The sequence below is a fragment of the Filicampus tigris genome, chromosome 8 (genome assembly GCF_054856515.1).
Source record: "Filicampus tigris isolate MCC_2025a chromosome 8, RoL_Ftig_1.0, whole genome shotgun sequence".
NCBI lineage: Eukaryota > Metazoa > Chordata > Actinopteri > Syngnathiformes > Syngnathidae > Filicampus > Filicampus tigris.
Genome location: NC_141224.1, coordinates 4,662,963 through 4,684,798, shown reverse-complemented (window position 1 = coordinate 4,684,798; position 21,836 = coordinate 4,662,963). Strand labels below are relative to the sequence as shown.

The following is a 21,836-nucleotide window of genomic DNA, read 5'->3' as shown; positions in this document are numbered from 1 at the left end:
ATTTTGGGGGAGAACTTTCTGAATCGGTGCGCACCATCGTGATGTCACTCACACACACATACTGGTTTTCATGTTGTGTGCAGACCACCCTGAGCTCTCTGGCATGTAGTGGTGTTCAGCATACACTATTATGCAGGTGAACACGACAGTGAAGGCCAGCAGTTTTCTACTATCGTGATGTTACTGGAATGAGCAGAACACAGAAATTGACTATTTTTTCTTCAAGGGGGATGAATAAAACATGAGCACTGCTTGAATGAAATTTTGGAACAGACGGGAAGAAATTGCTGTGAACCACGTGCCTTGTCGGATGTTTTCCTGGTGAACTTTTTTTTTTTTTTTCGTTAGCAAGGTAAGACTCAAGTTGCCAACCAAGTGGAAAGCAATGCCTAGAAAGTCAAAAATTAAGCCATGATTGTAAGGTGATGATATACAACAAAATAAAAATATGTTTGGTTTTTTTTGCATAGAATAAGCTCCCATCAGCAAGCTGGTGTGCAAAGAGCTCTTGATTTTATGCCACAGTGGAAGATAAAGTGCATTTTTGGAAGCGTGTACATTTTATCAAGAAGCTGACCTTCTTGCATTTCCTTTAAAAACCACTAGGTGGCAGTCTAACTTTTCATTTTCCATCTCTATCAAGTGTCGTACGTCTTCAAAGGGTCACTAGTTTTACTTAAATTATTGTGCACATTATTTTTGGACACTTACTGCCCGAAGAAAGCTGGGATTGGTTCCAGCATGCCCGCAACCCTCGTGAGGAGAAGCAGTTCAGATAATGGATGGATGGAGAGTGATTTTTGTTTGGTAGTTTCACAATTGTATCGCGGTAAAGAGCATTGAAAGGTTAATATACAAGGGCTACTTTATTTTTACACTTGCAAGACAATGCAACATTTTTTTCACGTATTTTTAATAATCTGTTAAAATAAACTATATATATTTTTTTTTTAATGGGAATGAATGAATTTAACAGGTGTTACATATACACTACCTGGCCCATCTGTCACTTTTACAAAAGCACAAAATTTGGGCCATCCCTGTGTTTGAAGGTGTTGCATTCAGGTTTGACGTGTAAAACCCAGCACTCCCTGCTCCGCCAGTTGACTACCGTATGCTAATGTACGGCACAAACCAGGGCCCCAAAGGGCGAATTGTTGATTCCCCTCCTCCCTTTTTAATGCGTGCGTGTTTGCCAGGTGAGTTGATGGAGAAGCTACTTCAGAACAGTCAGTTGTGGAGGGGGAAAAGAAGAAGAAAAAAAAATAAAAAAAATCAAGCATCTCGTAAATCTGAGGCCTCCTGCTCGACTGCATCCCCTCTGTCCTCCTGATAAAGTAGCCTGTCGCACGATAGCACTCCGTCTACATACAGACGTCACGGAATAAACATTGGGAGGAGGCGTTGGAATGATCCGAATTACGTATTGTGGACGTTGCCGTTAAAACTGAGTTGATATCAAGGACACACTGGGGGGGGGGGTTGAGAACTGTCATCGTGTCTGGGATTAGGTTAAATAAATGCGGAGAAGGGGGTGGGGATGACCAAAACCTAGGATTATAAAACAAATTGACTGCAAAAGTGGTCTAAATTAAAACATTTGTCAAATCTGTTTTTGTGAAAGAGACATACAGTAACTAACTCATGCAAACATGCAAAAGTGGAAGTGGAAGTGAAAACCACTCATAATCATGTCATGTGCGCCTGACGATGACAAAAACAACTTACAATCTTGCTGTGTGCGTTTATATGCAGTAAACCCTACATTATTGGATAGTGACAACAAGTTAATGGCTTGCAGATGACAAAGATTAGCAAAAACATACACAGGCGGTGAAGACTTAAGCTAACGACGTTGGCTAAACGTCGCATTTCCCCGACATCAAAGTCACCTAGCTTTGGCGCCGTCTTGTGGCACTTTAGGGCATTGCCGCAAAAATATGTAAACGTGATTTACACCTCAAGCTTCATCACGTTAAAATATTGACCGGTTAGCTTTGCATTCTTTTAGTTTTATTATACAGTGGTCTACTTGTTTTGAAGTTTAGGACTTAAAACATTTTTTTCAAACTCTATAACACATCAGAATAATAAGCACAAAAGAGAGTTGCTAGCTAGGAGCCAAACATGGCTCCTCTTCAGCACTATAGAAGTCCTTGAGCCTTGTTAAAGCACTATCCCCCCCCCCCTTTACCAGTATCTTCTTTGGGCCCCAACACAGTTCCTGTTGTCCTAAAAAACAGCAATCCTCCAAAGGGTCCCAGGATTACGTTTATGTACTTTCAAGAGTTCACAAACCTTTGGCATACAGTCAGTCCGCAGCTCCCAACATCTCTGACTGAAACTCCTTATTTCCAAGAAGTCGCAAAAACTCTACGTGCCCGGGAATACAACCGCAGGCCCTTTCAAAAGACTTCACCACACATACAAATCTGTAAATAAATAATAATATAAAAATAGATGCAGGTGCCCTCTGGGGGGGTTTCTCAGTGAAGAGTTTTTAGCTGCACGCTAACATTCATTTAAGAGTGCTTTCCATCCTTGTGACCAGCTGAAGGCTGTGTGACTAATGGTATTACACAAATGTGACATAATGAATAATTGTTTCGAGGAAGCAAGTAAAGACAGTTCCTACAGTACGTGCACACATAACTCTCATTTGTCATATTGTCTCTGTCATGTGAAAAACACTTATCTCCATTTTTTAAAAATGTTTTTCTTATTTTTACCTGAATCGTGTTTCCGCGTTACAGACATCGCATTAAAGTGCAAATTTAAAAAAGTTTTCAAAATTGGAGATAAGTGTTTTTCACAGGACAGCGACGATATGCTGGATGCTGAAAAAGGACAACTGTGGTCCACCTAAAGTGCATTTTTACCTGAGTTTCATAGAAAACTGATTTCCACTTCAAACCTGTTTGGAGTCTTTTCTGCCAAAATGTTTTTTTTCAAGCATGTTTTATTGAGCTTATTTATAGTTACTGGTAGAATGGATGAGTACTTTATGGACTCCTTTTATATCATGAAGGGAACATGTTGAAAGTAAGCCAAAAAGAAGAGAAGGACAGATGCGATAAATGAGAAAGAAAGGAAAAAGTACAGAAGGGAATTGAAATAGGAAATTAAATAGAATTGATGGCAAATGGGACAGGCACATCTGCCTCATTATTCCAAATTCTACCCAAAAAAACTTTTAAAAGGTATCAATGGCATAGGGGCTGACAGGGGACAGGACATGGCTAGAACAAAGAGACGACGAGGAACACCTGGACAGGACACACGTGGCTGAGAGAGCTAATTGGTTGACACACACGGCCAGGTTGACAAGCACAGGTGCCTAAGGAGGGACACACGGGAAACAAGAAAAACATGACAAGCTAACTAACCCAAACCAAACTCCGCAAACACTGAACATGACAAGGTTAGCACCTCTTCCTCACAGTTCTACCTTATTGTTGGAATCCCAGCTTGTGAGCCTAAGTAATGAGGGAGAGAGGAAGAAAAAAGGAGAGGGAAAGTAGGTCACAGGGTAAAAGGGAATCAGGCAAAGGAAGCAAAAGTAGAAGTGAAAAAGAAGGAATGGAGGAAGCAATAGTCACTGTAGAAAAATTTGGGGACATCGTAAAAATTTTTAGCTAATCATTTGGATTGGGATCAAATTAAAAAGGTTTGAACTAAATCACAAATATAATTTGGGTTAAATTTTAGCAGCGACATTTTTTTTCATTTGGTCCAACCAAATTTGCTATTTTGCTTTTTTTTTTTTTTTTTTTTGAATGGAACCTATATTCTCGTCACAGTTCAGTTTTCATTGTTTATCAACATGTTGTATTTGTACATTTCTTCCAGTAGTAAAGCAGCTCACTCCAGCGGTTAAGGCATTGTACATGCTCCGGAACCCGAATCAAAACCACCACCACCACCTCCCCCTCCCCCTTCTCCTCCTCTTCCCCCGGCCGAGTTTGATAAGCTGCTGCGTGGATCCATCAAAGGAATCCGAGCATCCCACTGGATCACCGAGTAAAGGAGGAGTAAGGGTGGGCTTCAACTCCCCCCGCGTCTCTCTCTCTTCTCCCTCTCTCTCTCTCTCTTCCTCTGCTGCTGCACTACCTGAGCTTGTACAGTGTGTGCTCCACATCCTCCAGGCGGACCTCCGCGGCGGCGGCGGCAAAACACGGCGCGAGAAAGCCGAGCGAGGCGCGGCTGAGACGGCTTCGAGCAGCGGCTTGTCCCCGCCCCTTCACCCGGTGACCCTGCGGACGCGTTTGGATATTTTTCGTGTTTTTGTTCATCGCGTCGGATAACTTGGCGCATGACGTAAAACAAAGCATTCATTTCGTCCGTTCCCAACCATCGGTTCGCCGCGGCGTGTTGACGCCGGAGAAGCAGGGCGAAGAGCGGCTTGTTGAGGACAAGTCGGCGCCCCCCCCCCCCCCCTCCATTTCTTTCCGCGAGCTCGGATGGTACCGCTGGATTCATGTCATCGTGGAGGGATTATACACCGATGAGGGTTTGTTATTGACAGCCGTGGGTGCGCGCGTGTGCATCATGCATCTGCACACAACTTTGTCTACGTCTCCTCTGCTTGTATTTTATTAGAGAGGAAAAAAAGAGAAAAGCTTGTGAAAAAGAACGCCGGTAGCATGCACCAGAGACACTGCAGCCCGTCACTAAAGAGAGCCCGGGGCGGCGGGCTTGTGTTGCCAGCACATTGCTAAAAAAGCTCAAGTGTTGCCTGGAAGCCAGGCCTTGTGCACTGCCAACCAGCTGTGTGGAGGGGGGGAAAAAAACCACACATCTGAAAGACTGCTGAACAGAAGAAGAGGAAGAAGAAGCTGTCCCAGATGGTGTTCCGAAAGTTGCCCGGCGTTTCTGCGTCGGGCATGGGTCTTCGCCTGTCACAGAAGTTCGTCTTTTTGCTCTTTCTGTCAGGCCTGGTGACCCTTTGCTTCGGGGCGCTCTTCTTCCTGCCGGACTCGGTGAGGCTGAAGCGCATCTTCCTGTCGAAAAGTGAGAGCCAGCCAGCGACGGCGGCAGGTTCGGGAGCGGCGGAAAATGATGCGGGCGAGCGCCCCAAGAGGCCCCGAGACCAGGAGCACCCGCGAGGGGTGACCTCCCCCAAGGGGGAGAGCGGAGTCGTCGTGGTTGGCGGCGGGACCAGCGCAGGGGGAGGAGGCCTCGCCAGGCTTAAGGGTCTCGCTCGAAAGACACCCCCATTCTACGAGGCCACCGAGGAACGTCTGGCCGGCGGGAAGGCTCGGGAGGACCTGACACTGGGCTCGGAGAAAGCATCGTCGCCTGAATCAGGTGCCACGTTCGCCTACAAGAAGTTCCGGAGGTGTCTGCTGAAGCCGCCCCTCGGGAGGGACGGCGGCAAACCCGGGGACCCCGTGACGGACAAGCGGCGAGAGAAAGTCAAAGAGGTGAGAGCGGGATGTTTTGAGTCTTCGAACCGATCCGACATGTTTCTCTTTTGTGAGCTGCCAAAACAACAAAACGGATAACAGAATTAGTAATTACGTCCCCGTTGAGGCAGAGGACGTGATCAGTGGAATCCGCGGGCCACAAAAGACTTTAAGCGATCGGCCACCGATTCCTGTTGCGTGTCCAGCATTGGAGCTGCAAGCGAGATAATAAGTCTACTAATGATCAGGCTGTGCTTATGTGACCAGCCTCCCAAAGATAAAGCATCCCTGATTGCCATTTTTTTTTCTTAGGGGGGGACCCATTAAGATCTTATTTTTAGAGGCGACATTGAATTCTTGCCACCAAATGATCACAGTTGCTGACACTGTGGGACAACAAAAAAAAAAAAAAAATAGCAGCAGAATGCCTTTATACCTGATGAGCAGTGGGCGGCAGCCCTGTATTGCCATAAGAACCAAATCCAGATAACCGGTAGCTGATACTATCAGAGGTTCCGCTTTGAGACCCCCGACAACTCCTGTAACCCTGTTATTCACAATTTTATACCTCTCGGTGTACTGGGGGTACTTTTATTCATTCTTTTTATCTCTCCCGATGCTCTTCAAAAACCGCATCATTTAACTTTAATAGTACAACGTATTAAGTTATGACTGGGATGGTAACCGTAGGTTGGTGGTGTCCTTGTCTTTAATTTTGGGTGCATTCTTTGTGCCCTGGAAAATTACAGTTACCAAAGAGTCCAATAGTGAGTCCTGTGTGGGTCGTGGATGTATAATATATTGTATGTTGTGAGTGGATGGATTTCCCCCCCCCCCCCCCAATAATTCATCCTGTGCTCTAGGACAGTACCAATTGTACCCTTTAGGACGGAAACAGACCTCTACTGTGCCTCTACTCAGGTACCCCTGATATTCAACTTCGCTAGTTTGGGAACACAACTTTACCTTATGGGCCCCAGACAAGATGCAAATCATTTTCTTGACCCTAAAGGCACCCCTATTTCTCGCAACAGAAGTATGTCATGGGACACTAGTAAAAAGAATGACCAAGAGTTTTCCCTACTTTTCAGATTGGTGTTCATTTTGCTCCTAGGGACTGAATTGGACCCCTGGCGTAGCCTTATGGGCCCTGGATAAATTACAAATGGTCACCTTGGAGTTCATAATTAGTCCTGCGGGGAGCATAGGTGTGTGATTTTTACCTTGAAGGACCCCGATTATACCCCAGTTCCTGATATCAAAAAAATATATCTTCAGGCAATAGAAAAACAATTACCGAGAATGTTCCCTTTGGTTGACCGTAGATTGGTGTGTAGCTTTGTGACCTTCAAGCCGAAACGGACCCCTACTGCACCTTTATGGGCTCTGGAAAGGGTACAAATGGTTACCCTGCAGTCCAGTAACCATTTGAGGCCACAATGGTACATGGATATGTAATGTGCCTTGAGGGATCCCCTACTGTTCCCCACTGTCATCGGGCCATGAAAAAAGTACTGGCAGATAGCAATAATTATCCCCATGGACTAGATTGGTGTAGATGGTACGCTAAGGGGCAGAACTTGACCCTGAATGACTCTACATCCGAAGGCCGAGCGAGGGGCTGTTTTTTTCTTTTTTTTGGGGGGGGGGGGGTTCATGGGGGAATTTACAGGGCGGAGGGAGGGTGCTTGTTTGAGGGCAGCTATTGGCCGCCGTGTAGCCTTGTGACTTGGATAAAACCCGGCTTTCTCCGCCCGACACCCTCCCGCGTTGCGACACATGCCTCTCCGGGCCAGCGGCGACAGGGCAGCGTGATAGCGGAGGTGTCGGCGGATGGCAGTGGGTCGCCCGCACCGCCTCCCCCCCGGCCCCCTTCTCGCATGTGCCGACCTCTCTGTGACTAGCTTCTATTTTGCACATAAAATGTCAGCGTGACTTTGCCCGTCAAGCTGAGCTCTGCACAAGTTTTTCGTTCAGCCGCCGGCTCCGGTCATCTGAGGCTAAAGTGATTTTTTTTTTTTTTTCCTACCACTGCGCTTCTGTTGCCAATTTGTTTTTTTTTTAGGAGAGTGATTTTAGCCCATTTTTAAAGACACACTGCTTGCTTACATACACAACTTTATGTGTAGTGTGTAAATCGCATCCTGTTTTTCTGCTTTTGGTGGTTCTTATTCGTTAGTCAAATAAATTGCCTTTTTGAGGGCTTGGCCATACTTAAAAACTCACTTAGCAATTTGGTAAGCATATTCTATCATGGGAAACCAACAAAAAGGTCTCAACAAGCCATGCCAGGGAATTTTGAGTTGCAGCAACCATTTTTTCAATTCCAGGAGTCCTCCAAACATAACTCATCCAGCAGATTTTGTTTGATTGCTCCCAACGAGCCAGTTTCCTAAGCAACATGAAATTTGGTAAGCATTTCTATTGTGACTAGACCCACCAAAAAGTCTCAAGAAAGCCATACCCGAAAGACACAAGAAGTCTGTCATTTTAGTTTGAAGTGACCACTTTTAGTTTGTTTTGGTTTTTGTTTTGATTTGGTTTGCTGAACGCTTTTTACCTGTACTAAAAGTTTGACCACTTGGCTATTCGACTGGATTCTAAAACGAATGGCTGCCAGCAGCTGGAAACGTGCCCTCAACGGCGCCTGCTTCCTCGGCAGGTGAAACAAGGGACATTCACAGCCCAATCACACAAGGTGGCCGCCCATCGCTGGCTACCCCAGGGGGAATAACCGGCCACCACCGCCAGGCGGCTATTGTGCATTTTTAAGGTCATTTGCTTATATGAAAAGAAGCTACAGTAATTGCTTCTACACTAATACGATTGGATCTTGAAGTTTTTGAATTTTTTCCCCCTGAAAGTGTCTGCCAAAACAAAAATCTGATTTGGATCTTCAGTGTTTGAAGGAGCACTGCGTAAAGATTAGCTTAGCTTAGCTTAGCTTAGCTTAGCTTCCTGCACTAGCCTTATGATGCCACACGCAAGGTAGTGTTTAATGTGTGCCTTACATGATGTCATACTTTTACGACAGTTAATGTTGACAAAAAATGTGTGCAGTAAGTTTGTAATGGTATAATGTTGTACTACTTACCTGAAACGTTCCCTGGACAAGCCTTCAGGCCCTCATTGTCCTCTGAGAGTGTGTTTGAAACACAGACAGACACTGAAACGTATACAGTACTGTGTGTGTGTGTTCATTCTCTTATCAGCAAGTATAATCTCTGATGGTTCATTTGGGAGCTTTTGTCGGTCGCACCTGCTTGAATTTAAAAGTAGTACTTTCCTTTATTTATAAACATCAATGAATACATTTCTTTTTCTTTTGACATTTTTATTCATTTGTTACATTATTTCTCTTTTAAGTTGATCAGAGACAATTTAGCCAACATGAAGTGACAGTGATAAATGAATGGTTTTAGCATTGGTTAACTAGCATTGATGCATTCAGAACAAGGGAAAACACAATTTACTAGGGGATTTTTGTTATTTAAAATTAGTACCGTAATTGTGTTTCAGGCTCCGGAAAAAAAATTGAAACTTAACTGCTTCACTATTTCCATGGTGTTGATAAATTCGCACTCTCAAGAGTCCCATTGCAGCATTCCAAAAATCGGGCGCCTCAAAAAAAAACAAACAAAAAAAAAAAATTAATCCCATCAGTAGTTGTGCCTTTTCTCTTTATGGATTTAATTCTAGTGGGAGAAGGTTGTGAACTCCCGTTTCCCGTGTTGTTGTGAGCAGCAGCTGCCCGGAATTGTTTTCATTTTCACTTGGAGTTGCGATACTTTCTACTTTGCCTGCTCTCCCCTGAACGCATGCTGAGTCAAAATGGTTCCCACAAGTCAAGTCCTGCTTCATTTCCCAAACATGACTGCAGTAGTGCAGAACTATAAACAAAAGTGTATACTTGTTGTTTGATGGCGTTGTTAGCTAATCAGTACGCGTAGGTGGAAATATGTCGGGGGATGGAAAAAGAGGACAGCGGTAGGTAAACATTTGCCAGCTGTTGAAAGCAAACGTACTGTAAATAAACACGTTCAGGTTGTTAGTTTGCACAGTGCAGATACCAAAAGACCCCAAAGGCCAAAATGTTCACAAAGGGAGACATTTTCACCTTTTCTTTGGGGAGACGGCCCCCGATTTCGTGGAAAAGTTTGCCCGTTTTATTTAAAAAAGCAAAACGGGTGTGCGTTTATATTAGGGCTGCAATGCAACTAACAAATTGATTTAATAATCACCCTGTCGATTTATTTTGAAGAATGAATTGGGTTTTAAAAAAAAGTATCCTTCCCTTTGTTCAAAGACAGGACATTTTTTAAAAAAAATTAACATATGTCCATAACATGCCAGAATGTTGATCATTGTTTTCCAAAGTGAACGCAGATGTGTGTAAAAATCTTGTTTTGATTCGACCCAATGATAAGTCTGCTTTCATAGTGGACTAAAGAAATCTGCGAATATTTACTGTGGAGAAGCTGAAATTGACGATTTGGACAATTTTTAGTTGTTGATCGTTACGCCTCATAAAAGCTGTTCTTTATTGTTGTGACTGGTTGTTCCTTTGTGTATCAGTCGCTATGGTCTTTTATACACGGTCATCTTTATTCTGTCATTTTTCAACTTGCGTGCAATGTCAGCTTCTGGGTCCAGATTCGACTCCTCACATGACATTTGATTACTTCATTTTAAACATTGCAAAATATTTTCCTTGGTATATTTGACGAGTTGAAGTGCAAAAGCCAACTCCGTATTTTGTTAGCATTTTTTTTAGTTGTAGTTTTTTTTATTGTAAACATTTTTGGCAATGTAATTCATTTATCCTCCACTTTTTTTTTTTTTTTTTTTTCGCTATTTATCATACAATTTTTGTTTTTTTGTAGTAACCCACTGATAGAGGTAACAACACCCGCAGCCCAGTAGCAAAGCTCGTTTAGCTGATGAAGCGCTATCTAAGTGTTGCGGGTGGCCCGTTTCCTGAGGCGGTTATCATCAGGTGTCATTGGGGCAGGAAAAGGAAGTACATGGATGTCGGCTTACATCTATTTTATTTTTATTTTTTTGCCTATGCAGCACTTTTCACCCCACTTGCCACCACTCTCCTTGCTATACAGTAACTCATTTCAATACATGTTTACCCCATTGGTAATAATGTAATCCGGTTCAAATTTGAAATTTCATACCAGTACAAAAGAGAATTTAACAACTGCATAATAAGTGGTAGTAAATCTACTCACTCTTTTGAAGAAGTTGTTTGCCGGAATAAATGTGACCTTTGTGTTAACTGTTAGCCTTTGGCTATATGTTAGCATCTGTTTGCTAAACTTAAAAAAAAAATATATATATTTATTAGTTCGCTATTTTTCATAGTTTATTAGTTTGATTCAATGAAGGAATACAAGTGAAGTGTATTGTTAAGGCTCCAATTTCCATTTCCTGTTCTATGGTGAGCGTCACACTTTTTCTTCTGTGATGGCATTTTCCCCCAAAAGCCAAAGAAAAAGCTAAATCGTCTCTTTTTTTTATTTATTTTTTTTTAACCACGTTTAGTTGTAGAATTTTGTAGTCACCTCCCAATTGTCCTTTTTGACTGTTTGTTCAGTGCATGTTTTTGTTGATATCGACTGGCAAGGTCAACTTTCTCTGCGATATGAAAAACACATTAGCAGATTTTTTTTTCACGTCTTTTATTGGTCGGGGTGTTGAAAGCGTTGCGTAACGTAAGCAGCTTGCAGCCTTTTCCTGGTGACGAGGCCTGCTAAACACATTGCAGATGTTCTTCCCTTTGTTTCCTCCCAACAATAAAATCCACATTTCTCTCTCAAACTTTCTCATTTCAAATGGGGGCAGTGTGTTTGTTAACCAACTTAACCCCCCCGCCCCCCGACCCCCTGCTTACCGTTCTAGCCTGAGGTTATTTTTGCGTCATTTTCTCGTAAAAAACAAGCCAAGAAAGTCTTTTCCAAGACGTATAGGTGCAGCTCGGATTTCATCACCAAGACTATCCCCCCCCCCCCCCCCCCGTGGTGTGATGTTGCAATAAGTTCCACGCAAAAGCCAATTTCTCGAGAGGGGGGTGTCTCTTGCTGACATAATGGGGTCATTGTGCATAAACCACCTAATCCCCCCCACCCCACCCCCATGTCTGAAGGCTCGCCATTACGCTCTAAAACAACACGTTTGATTGCGTTCCAGCCTTTGGCGTTAGATGAAGCCAAAATTTTCTTTTTTACTTTTCACCCTTTGCAGTTGTGAAGAACACGCTATCAGGGCACAGCAGTGTGCCGGGTCTAAAACCGAAGAGAGAAGTCTAGAATCAGCAATCAGGCATTCTGAATGGGTTCTTCCTCCATTAGAGGTTAAAGCCATAACTACCATGTTGTGGCCTCACAACAGAGTAATCATCACGTGGCTTACCAAGAATAGGGAACGGAAAAAGAATGAGCTATATGGGCGGGGCATGCTTAGGCACTGCCTAGAACCCAAAAGAGATGGCGAGTCTTGTGCACTGTAAACAAAAAAGAAGCAAGGGCAACCACATTAAAAACAAAAAGGCACAAAAAAGAGCAGGATGGCATGCTCGAGCGTAGCCTAGAACCCAAGTGTAAGTCCGGAGTCAGCATTTAAACAAAAGCAAAGGTGACCAAATAAATATATATTTAAAAAAAAAAAAGGCCATAGTCGGCATTAAAGTGTTTTGAAAACAAAACAAAGGTCACCAAAATAAAAGGTGAAAAAAAACCAAAAACAAAACACTACTAGGTCATCGAAGCATGCCCGATCACTGCCTGGAACCCATAAAAAAAAGTACTTGTTGATGATCAAGAAGGAAAAAAAAAAAAAAGAAGGCCAACCATGTTAAACGAAAAGGCACAGAAAAAGGAATACGCGCCACTAATGCATTGCGGCGTGCTCGAGTGTGGCCTAGAACCCAAGCGACAACACGGCCTCAAGGGTTTCTTCCTCCATTGTAGGTCAAAGGCTTAACAATGTTGTGGTCGGATGTCACAACACAGCCATCATACAGACTCATCCATGCCCTACCGGGGCACGGCGGCGTGCTCGTGCGCAGCCTGGAACCGGCCTGGAAGAGACAAATGACGCGCAAGTAAAAGGAAAAGGCCCAAAAGCTTAATTAGCTGGAGCATGTGTACCTAATAATGAGTCTGGACTAGCTAATAATGTGTCCCGTGAGCCACAGAAGCATCCGATTGGATCGATGGCCAATCAACAAGTTTGCACGCTCTCATTAATTGTGTTTAAAGACCTCGGGACAGCGAGCGAACGTGTCCTCTTTCGACTATCGGCCGTCCGACCTTGAAGGAAGAAATCTTTACAGGCTTCTAATGAGCGCCCACTGCCGCCATTTGATTAGCCACCTAATTGCTGTAATAATGAGCCAATGCACCCGGCAATGACTGAAACCTCCTTCGTAAGCGCTCACGTAATTAATGGCTATTTGCTCACTAATGCAAAAAAAAAAAAAAAAAAAAGGAGGAAAATGCCAAAGAAAGGAGAAGAAACGCTCGATTAGCAGTGTGGCTAGGTTTCGGGGCGACCGCATTCGCAGATGGTCAAAATGCTAGCAATAGTGTCACGGTGTGATGTCATAACCGTGTCATCATATGGACCATTGAACTACCACGACTTTGGCGGCGTGCTCGAGTGCTGCCTAGAACTTGAGAAAGTCCAAAGGTTTTCTGTGGAAAAAAAAGAAACGAGGGCAACCACGTTAAAGCTGGGGTTTTCTGTCGTGGCTCCTCCTCCATTGTAGGGCAAAGGTTAACCAACCACATGCTCGAGCATGGCCTAGAACCCAAGGGACAAGTGTGCTCAAACACAGCCTAACACTCAGGGAAAGGGAAAGACGAGGTTTATTACATTCCGATGAGGGGGAAAAAAAAAACGGCAATCGGATTTAAAAAAAAAAAAAAAAAAAAAAAAAATACGAAGAAGGTCATAATTAGGGCTGCTCGATTAAGCGATTTTGAACCGAAACCGAATTTTCTGTATAAAACGGTGTTAAAAACGTTCAAATCGGCACGTTCGATTTTTTTTTTTGTTTTAATTTTTGGTGTATCCGAGCCACCGTAGTTTCCTCTGCATTTCCGCTTCCTCCCACGAGCGCGCAGTCCGATAACAACAATAACAACACCATCCATGGTTACGATTCTGCCATTAGCTCAGGCAAGTGAGCGTTTGGTAAATAAATCGGGCAAAAATAGATCTTTAGTGCAGTGTGTGCCCCGAATGTACAATACAACCCGTGAGCAAGTAACTTAACGTCTGAAAGGCGCCTCTTTTTTGGTCCAACCGGAGTCGGACTCTGCATCCGTATTTAAGCTTGACAGTGCATTGTATTATTGAGTGACAATTTTGCACTAATCATTGATTTACGTTTAAGTAAGACCAGGGAGAAATGTGAAAGGCTGGTCACTAGCTGGTTGGCAAAATGACTTTCCGACAGACTTGACTGTTGACCTTCTCTCATGTTGATAATTTCCTTTCAGATGGCATATTCACTTTCTTCTTTCATTATTGGTTTAATTAAGAACAGATCCCAAATCTATTGTGTAAGTGAAACGCTGTTAATCCCAATGGATTGTTCTGTGTGCATTAAGTTCGATTGACTGGCATTTTGAGTTCCAAGAAAGAAAAATTAAGTTTAAATAAAAGACATTCAAAATACTTTGTTTTTCATTATATATTTTTTTTACTTTACAAACAAATCGTAATCATAAAATCGGGTTTGAGGGAAAATAATCGGGATTTTCTTGTTAGGCAAAATCGAACAGGCCTAGTCATAATGTTTGCTTGAGCTTGGCCTAGAACCCAACGAGAAGTTCAGAGCCAGCGTAGTGCATTAACAAAAAAAAAAAAAAAACTTGAAAGTTGAAAAAAGAAAAACATTAGCATTTTTAAGTGCCGCCTAGAACTCAAGAGATCCAGAGACAACGAAGAGGTTGTAAATTTGTTTTTGGTCAAAGACTGAACAAAAATGATGCGCACTAATGTCTCATCATGCAGACTGGTGGTCTACCAGTCCAAAAAGCCGCAAAGGGGCTTTTTTCCTTGATTGTAGGTCAATGGCCTAACAAAAGTGTTGCGGTCTCTTGTCACAACACGGGACTCACATGCGCCAGTTGACATGGCCCCCCCGTAGCATGCTCAAGCGCAGCCTGGAATCCAAGCGAGAAGTCGCCTTGGTGCATTACACAGAAAAAGCACCAAAAAAAAATAAAATAAAAAATTCCAAAAAAACGCTATGCTCGAGCCCAGCCAAGAACCCAAGCGAGAAGTTAAGAGTCAGGCTTTTAATGGGTGTTGTCCTTCATTGTAGGTCAGAATTGTACGAACTCGCGCTCGAGCATCACCATAAAACCGAGAAACGAGTCCAGACCCGATGTTCTCAAGAAAAATCATAAGGACTCCAGACACGATTCAAGAAGTGAAAAAGACACAGAGAGTCAAGCTACCATGATAGCCCCCCCACCCATGATCACTCTCCCCGCCCCCTTTAGGCCGACTTGCCCATTGAGCACAAGCATGCATGTTGTTTTCTGACCAATTAGGCAGCCATAAAAGCAGAGCAGTCCGGACCCGCCGGCTGGGGGGCTCGCACAGTGTGCTGCTTGCATCTAGGCCAGCCTCTTCCTCAACGCTCTCTTTTGTTAGCGGGGTGGCGCAAACGAGGGGGGGGGGGGTTGAAGAAGGGGTGGGGGGGGGGGGGGGGGGGGAATCGGTATTTTTCTGCTAACATCTATTGAGGAGGAAGGAGTAAGACATAATGGGTACGCAGCATGCTCGAGTGCTGATCATTAGGAATATGTTTTCAAATGAATTCAACTCTTATATATTGGCCTTGATTTGGGTAATTATTACATTTAGTTCATTTAAAGCAAAAATCGGATGAACGCTTTTCACCTTGATTAGCTAATATTATTTGAAATCCAAATTCAGAAATAAAGCAAATTTGACACGATATTGACGTAACGGGGCAAAAATCCTTTGAACCACTGTTTTCATCATAGTGTTTGAAGTCAATTCTTTGAAATGAGAAATCATCTTGACTTGACTGTCAAAAATAATCGCAGAGAAAAAAATTCACCTGCCACAATATGGATGATTTGTCAATAAATCAAGTTGGCCTTGTGAGCTGAAATGTTCACCGAGCTGGAGGACGAGCAACCACCTCTCGCTCTCGCTCTCTCTCTCTCTCTCTGTCTCTCTGTCTCTCTTTCTCTCTGTCTCTCTTTCTCTCTCTCTGTCTCTCTGTCTCTGTCTCTCTCTCTGTCTCTCTCTCTCTCTCTCTCTCTGTCTCTCTGTCTCTGTCTCTCTCTCTGTCTCTCTCTCTCTGGTGTGTCTTCTGCTTTGCGTTCAGTGTGGTCCACATCAGAGTCATGCAAATGATCCAATTAGGTGTTTTACATGCTAACCGGAGCCATACCCGTCTCGGCGTTGGATTGGAGCGGTCGTTAAGTGAAGACCCTCGCCGGATCACGGCAGTCAGTTGGGCCAGACATTGTGCTGTAATGAGCTCTTCCCAACTGACCTGTGCGGCTTCTAATGACCTGTAGATCCGACCCTTGCCACTTTTTTTTTTTTTTTTTTTTACCAACAAAGAGCTCAAGAAACCCTCAGTGGGTTCTCTTATAAAGGAAAACATTGAGAATCTATAAGGTAGTTTTGCTATTTTACAAAGTCAAATGACAAGTGACGTGTGATCCAGAGAGTTTGAAGGCAAATGTTTGAAAGGATCCCTGAAAAAGGATAGCTTGAAACCAGAAACGTTTCAGGATTCCAGCTAAATCCCTGCAAAAATCTTTCACGTACTGCAAGACAGAATTCAAGCCAGGATAGATTTTAGCAAAAAATAAAGATACAGACAGAGATTTCTGGCATGTAGTGGCTATGACCTAGGTGTGACAATTAAATCATACTGGATCGGGTGGGAAGGTAGATAGAAGCTTCTTCTTACAAAGATGCTCAGCTAGATAAATAAATAGAGAGATTTCTGGCATGTGCTGGCTATGACCTACGAGTGACAACAATCTCCTATTTTCTTAATGCAGCATATGGGGTAGGGCAAGACAGAAATAAGCCCTTTCTTACAAAATCAAGCATTCTAGCCTAGCTAGATTTTAGCAATGTAGGAATTTCAAGGCATTTTTGGGCTTTGTCCAACATGTGACAACAATCTCCTGTCTTCTTCAAAATGGCATATGGAGTAGAATGGCAGAGGCCATACAAATAAACATTCAAGCCTGGCAAAATGTTTGCAAAAACATGCATGCAGGAATTTCTGGCATGGATGGGCCATGTCCTACATGTGACAACAATCTCCTATATTCTTCATGCGGCATACGAGGTCGGTCAGGAAGATGGAAGGAAGCCTTTTTGTCAACGATAACATTTACGAACAAAGGCTCTTTTTACAACTTTTTGTCAGTGAAATCTGAAGAATTTGCGTGGTGGTTATTGGACAAAAGGTCACATTTGTTATCCACGAGCCGGAGGCAGAGCGATGGATCGCCGTCATTGACGAGGCCCAGGCGTGCGCGCGGTCCCCGAGGCAGCGGATATCGATAGGTTTGGCCTGCCCGGTAACCGATGGCGGGTCCTGACCCGTTGGTTGCCGCGGTGGCGAGACACGTAGCTACTTTGGCTAATTAGCTTTGTTCTCCTGACAATGACTCATGCCAAGGTAGAGAAGACATAATGTCATGTCATGATTCAGCTTTTCAGCGAGGTGGCCTCGATGTTCTCCATTAGCGCCGCAGTGAATGTGCTCGGAAGAGCTGATTGCAGCAGAATAGGGAGGCGGTAACAGATGTGCGCAATTAAGTGTGTACACTTGCGTCAGCGTGCATGTGTGTTGTTGATCTAGCGCGCGGGATTTTAGGACTTTAGACCGTCTGCTGACTGAAGTCAATGAAACCGTATTCAGGGGCTGTATAGTTTACATGACCCTGTAAAACAATCACGTCTTTTTCCACCTTTAATGCGAACATAAAAAGGAGATGCAGGAATTTCTTGCAAGTACTGGTTGCGTCCTATATGTGACAAGAATCTACCGGGGTAAGGTAGCAAAACGGAAGACTATAATTGATCTGAATTACTCTAAAGGGAAGCGAAGCTTGAATCGGGGTGAAGAGCTACATGAACGAATGCAAGAAGCAGGGATTTCTGGCATGTACTGGCTACATCCTACAACAAACAGACAAAAAAACGATCTCCTCGTGTTTGCATTTCTGTGTCTACGGGTTAAGGTGGCAAGTGAGAAAAATACTTTTCTTACCATGAAAAACATCAAGTGTGAAAATAATGCAGGACTTTCTGGCACATATTGTCCTGAATGTGACAACAATCTCCCTGTGATTATATTTCTGTGGCTACGGGGTACGGTGGCAAACCCGAAGGAACATTTTCTTACCAAGAAAAATGTCAAAGTGTAAATAGATATTTTTGGCAAAACATCAAAGTGATTTCTGGCAGGTACTGCCTGAGTCGTACATGTCACAACAATTTCCAAATTTTTACATACCTGTGGCTATGTGGTGAGTTGGCAAGACAGGAAGTTGAAGCATAAAAAATGTGTCTTACATGTGACAACATTCTCCCTGTTTCTACATTTCTGTGACTGTACCAAAAAATTATAAAAGCATAAGCATACATGATGGATTTTCTGGCACATTCTGGCTGAGTCCTATGTGACAACAATCTCCTCGTGTTTACATTTCTATGGTTATGGGGTAGGCTGGCAAGACAGAAGAAAAAACGTTTTCGTACCAAGAAAAACTCTAAATGCGTAAACATTCATTCAATGCGGAAATTCCTGGCATGTGCTGGCTGAGGCCTACATGTGACAACAATTTCCTGTATTCTTGCTTGGAGTGACAGCGTAGTGTAGCAAAATAGGAAGGAAGCGTTTTTTTTTTTGGTGCAGTGCGATGCCAAGACAAGTCTTTTCTATGAAGAAAAACAAACGAAGGTGATAAAAAAAATATATATGCAGGAATTTCCAGCACGTACTGGCTCCTGTCTCCATGTGATAATTAAAACTGAACAAGTCAATGTTTACCGTTCTTTTTTTTCCCCACTAAAATCATCCAGTTAATGTGAAATAAGTTTGGTTCCATGTCTATCTGCATTCCGGGTTGCCCTGGCAACAGCCCTTCTCCCCCCCCCCCCCCCCTTCAGTGGGTCCGAGCAGAATGTGGCGGCCAGACTGGGATGCGATTGGAGCGCTTTGGAAGCGACACGCTGGCATGAATTGGAATGGCGATTTCTGTCAGCGGGCCAACCCCGCCGTCACTGGCGTTGGCCGGTGGCAGCTCGTCTCCATCAGGAGCCCTCACTCGCTCTCTATCGGCTCTGTTTGTTTTGGTGGGAGCGTTCGGGGTTTTTTTTTTTTTTTTTTTCTGCTTTGTTAGCTCCCTTTAGCCCGCTACGCTCACTTGTGTGGAAAGTAACAACACAGGCCTTGCTGCTGGGCAAACACACATAGATGAAAACCTACATCATAGCAAGACGAAAGGAAGTCTTTTGTTGTGGAGGAAAGTACTAACTCTATATTATGTGTAACAGCGAACCCACAAATGTTCACATTTAACCAAGGCGGTGAATTGAAAGAATGATTTTTCCACGAATGTGAATCCTGCTGCCTAAACCAGAAACTCAATCATCAGAAAGATGAGTAATTCATTATGACGATATGGAAAGTAGCGGTTGTGTCCACATGCGAGGGAAATCTCCTGCATGCTTCATATGCCAGGGTCGAGTGGCGAGATGGAATGGAGAAAAACATTCAAGCCCCGCAAAGGTTTTGCCAAAACGCCCGCGCAGGAATTTATGGAATATAAGGCTTTGTCCTACATGTAACAGCAATCCCCCAAATTTTCACGTTTAACCAAGACGGTGAATAAATTAAAATATATTACTATGAAATGGAATAACGCTGATCAAAATAGAAACTGAATGAGAAAAGAAGACTGGGGAGGCATGCTGCAGGAATTTCTGGCACCTAATGGCTACCCCCACATGACGGCAATCTCCTGTATGTTTCATGTACCTGTACTACAGGGTTGGGTGGCAAGATGGACTGAAGCCTTTGATTTAAAAGAAAAACATTCAAGCGTTTTACCAAAACACACATAAAGGAATTTCTGGTACATACTGGCTATGTCGTACACGTGACCGCGATATTACTTCTGCTTAATGTAGTTTATATGCCAGAGCTACAGGGTAGCAAGTCAGAGGAAAGACATCTCGGCCTGTAAAGTATCATCTGTGTCCTACATAAATCCCCACTCCTTGAGAGTCTCACGAGATTTTCTGAAATGTCACGTTTACCGCTCGTATGGTACTAAGCAGCGCTAACCTTTCCGTGTGTGACAGTGTGTTGCGTTTCTGGCTGTTCCGGACTTCTCATCCTTCCACAGTGGCTTTACTGTGATTCCTGCAGGGGATTTTTAATGCCAGATAAACTCTGAGTGGGCTAAAACAAGGCAGTCCCCCCACCCACCCCCCAGCCTCAGAGACAGCAGTGCAAAGGTCACATGATTAACCCCGATCAGATGAGATGAGCGTGAAATTGCCTCTGATGATTTAACTCTTGCGTCCGCGTTTGACTTCTAACTCAACATTTTGTTGGATATTTCCTTTAAAAAAAAAATAAAAAAGAAAAAGTTGCACAGCTTTACATATCAAAGTTTGCCGTTCTTAAATACCTCCATGTCTCGTTCTGGCTGCAACAAGACGCAGTAGATTGCTGAACTCGGTCGAGGCAAGCAAGTGCACATCTCCATAGATGGCTATTACCTGTGACAACAATCTCCCCGTGTTCATATTCCCCGGCAACCAAAAGTCTTTTTCTTACTATGAAGTGTAGCATGGAAAAACGTGCAGGAATTTATGTTGCGTAATGCCTCCGTTGTGTGCAACAATCTGCTGTGTGCTTTAAATGCCCGCGCTGAGGGCTGGAATTGCAAATCAGAAGGAAGCCTTTTCCGACAAAGAAAAACTACTCAAGCCAGCTGAGTCCAGGCCACATCCTACATGTGACAACAATCTCCCGACATGTATCTTTCATCGCTTACTCTCACGTTTAGAGGCTGGATGAGGTGAACATTTGTTGGATCCTGTACCTTTGGGGTATTGCACTTTAAAAAAAAAAAATGTATTGAAGCCTGGCACTTTTTTTTAGTCAAAAGTCGTGTAGTAAGGGAGCAAATTAAAAGAAGCATCTATTTCACTGAGTGTGTGAATCATGCTGAGTGAGCATCTCTACGGGGAGCCTCACTCGAAAAAACCTCAAGCTGAATAGGATATCAACACGCCTACACAATGGGGCTTCTTGCACCAGCACAGAACAGGAAACACTGTGACTCATTTGTAGTTCCGGAGGTTTTGCTGTAGTACTCGAATTGTCCTGTGCCGTTGCTAGTGTAGTGGTTCACATATTGCACAATTCCTTGAAGTTGTACTTTTTTTTGGGGGGGGGGAAATAGGCTGCTAAATGGAATTTTATGAGTCGGGGAAAAGGAAGTTTAGCATTATCAGTTTTCTTTTGGTAGCATTCCACTTCCTGTTTTGTTCCGTTGATTGAACTCTGAGGCAAGGAGCAACTTTTGTGAGCAAAAGACTGTTATTTGGATCGTCTGTAACTAGTGTTTGAGAAGAGGAACCGCAGAGTGAAGATGTGGACTGCTTCATTAGCATCGCGCTAGTTAGCTAGCTGACTAGCTAGCTGCTTTACGCTTGTCACTTTTAATGGAAAGGTCGACTGTTATACATGTTTGTTTTATGTTTTAACGTTTTACATGACATTAGTTGTCTGTGTGACAACAATCTCCCGTATTCTTCGTATGCCTTGACTTACAGGGTATTGTGGGAAGACGGAAGGAAGCCATTTCTTACGAGTGCACACATCCTGGCATCACTGAAACGGCAGCCAATTAATGCGCAGTCAGACAGTTTTACAAGATGGCTGTGTCCTACGCGTGACAACAATCTCCCGTGTGCCTGTGCTTAATAGGCAACTACAAAGAAAAACATCAAAGCCAAAAACGTCTTATTTGGTTTCCAGTCTGACAGATTTACATGATCGATTGGTGTGTGGGTCTGCCAAGATTAGTGGGCGAGTCACGTCGACGAGTGAATAACCCAGAAATATGCTGCTGTTTGCATATGATCCGATTAGTCGACTAATGGCAATCGAGTATTGGTGACCAGTCAACGAGCAAACTAGTCGTTTGTGACTCGTTATCCTTCAGATGCCTGGACTGCGATCTGGGAAAGCCATCCAGGTGTTCGACTGAATGTGTAACAATAATCTCTCTTCTGATAGGATTTACAAAATAAAGTATTTTCCGTCAGTGTAAAACCAGCAAATGATGGTCCAGTCAGACAGTTTTTACTTGACTTTTGTCG

General features: G+C 43.5%; 1 protein-coding gene across 3 annotated transcripts in view; it reads left to right on the top strand.

Moving 5' to 3' along the window:
- The first annotated feature begins 3,265 nt into the window (after positions 1-3,265).
- Positions 3,266-21,836, top strand: part of LOC147143121 (mannosyl-oligosaccharide 1,2-alpha-mannosidase IA) — a 124,549-nt gene continuing 105,978 nt past the window's right edge. The window contains exons 1-3 of one of the 3 annotated variants that reach the window (XM_086037399.1): positions 3,266-3,421; positions 3,853-4,037; positions 4,146-5,423. In XM_086037399.1, the coding sequence (XP_085893525.1) occupies positions 4,845-5,423 (579 nt within the window). In that variant the 5' untranslated portion in view covers positions 3,266-3,421; positions 3,853-4,037; positions 4,146-4,844. Of the gene's footprint in view, positions 3,422-3,849; positions 4,038-4,061; positions 5,424-21,836 lie in introns of those variants that run through there. The other 2 variants (XM_086037400.1, XM_086037401.1) reach the window with 2 other exon arrangements.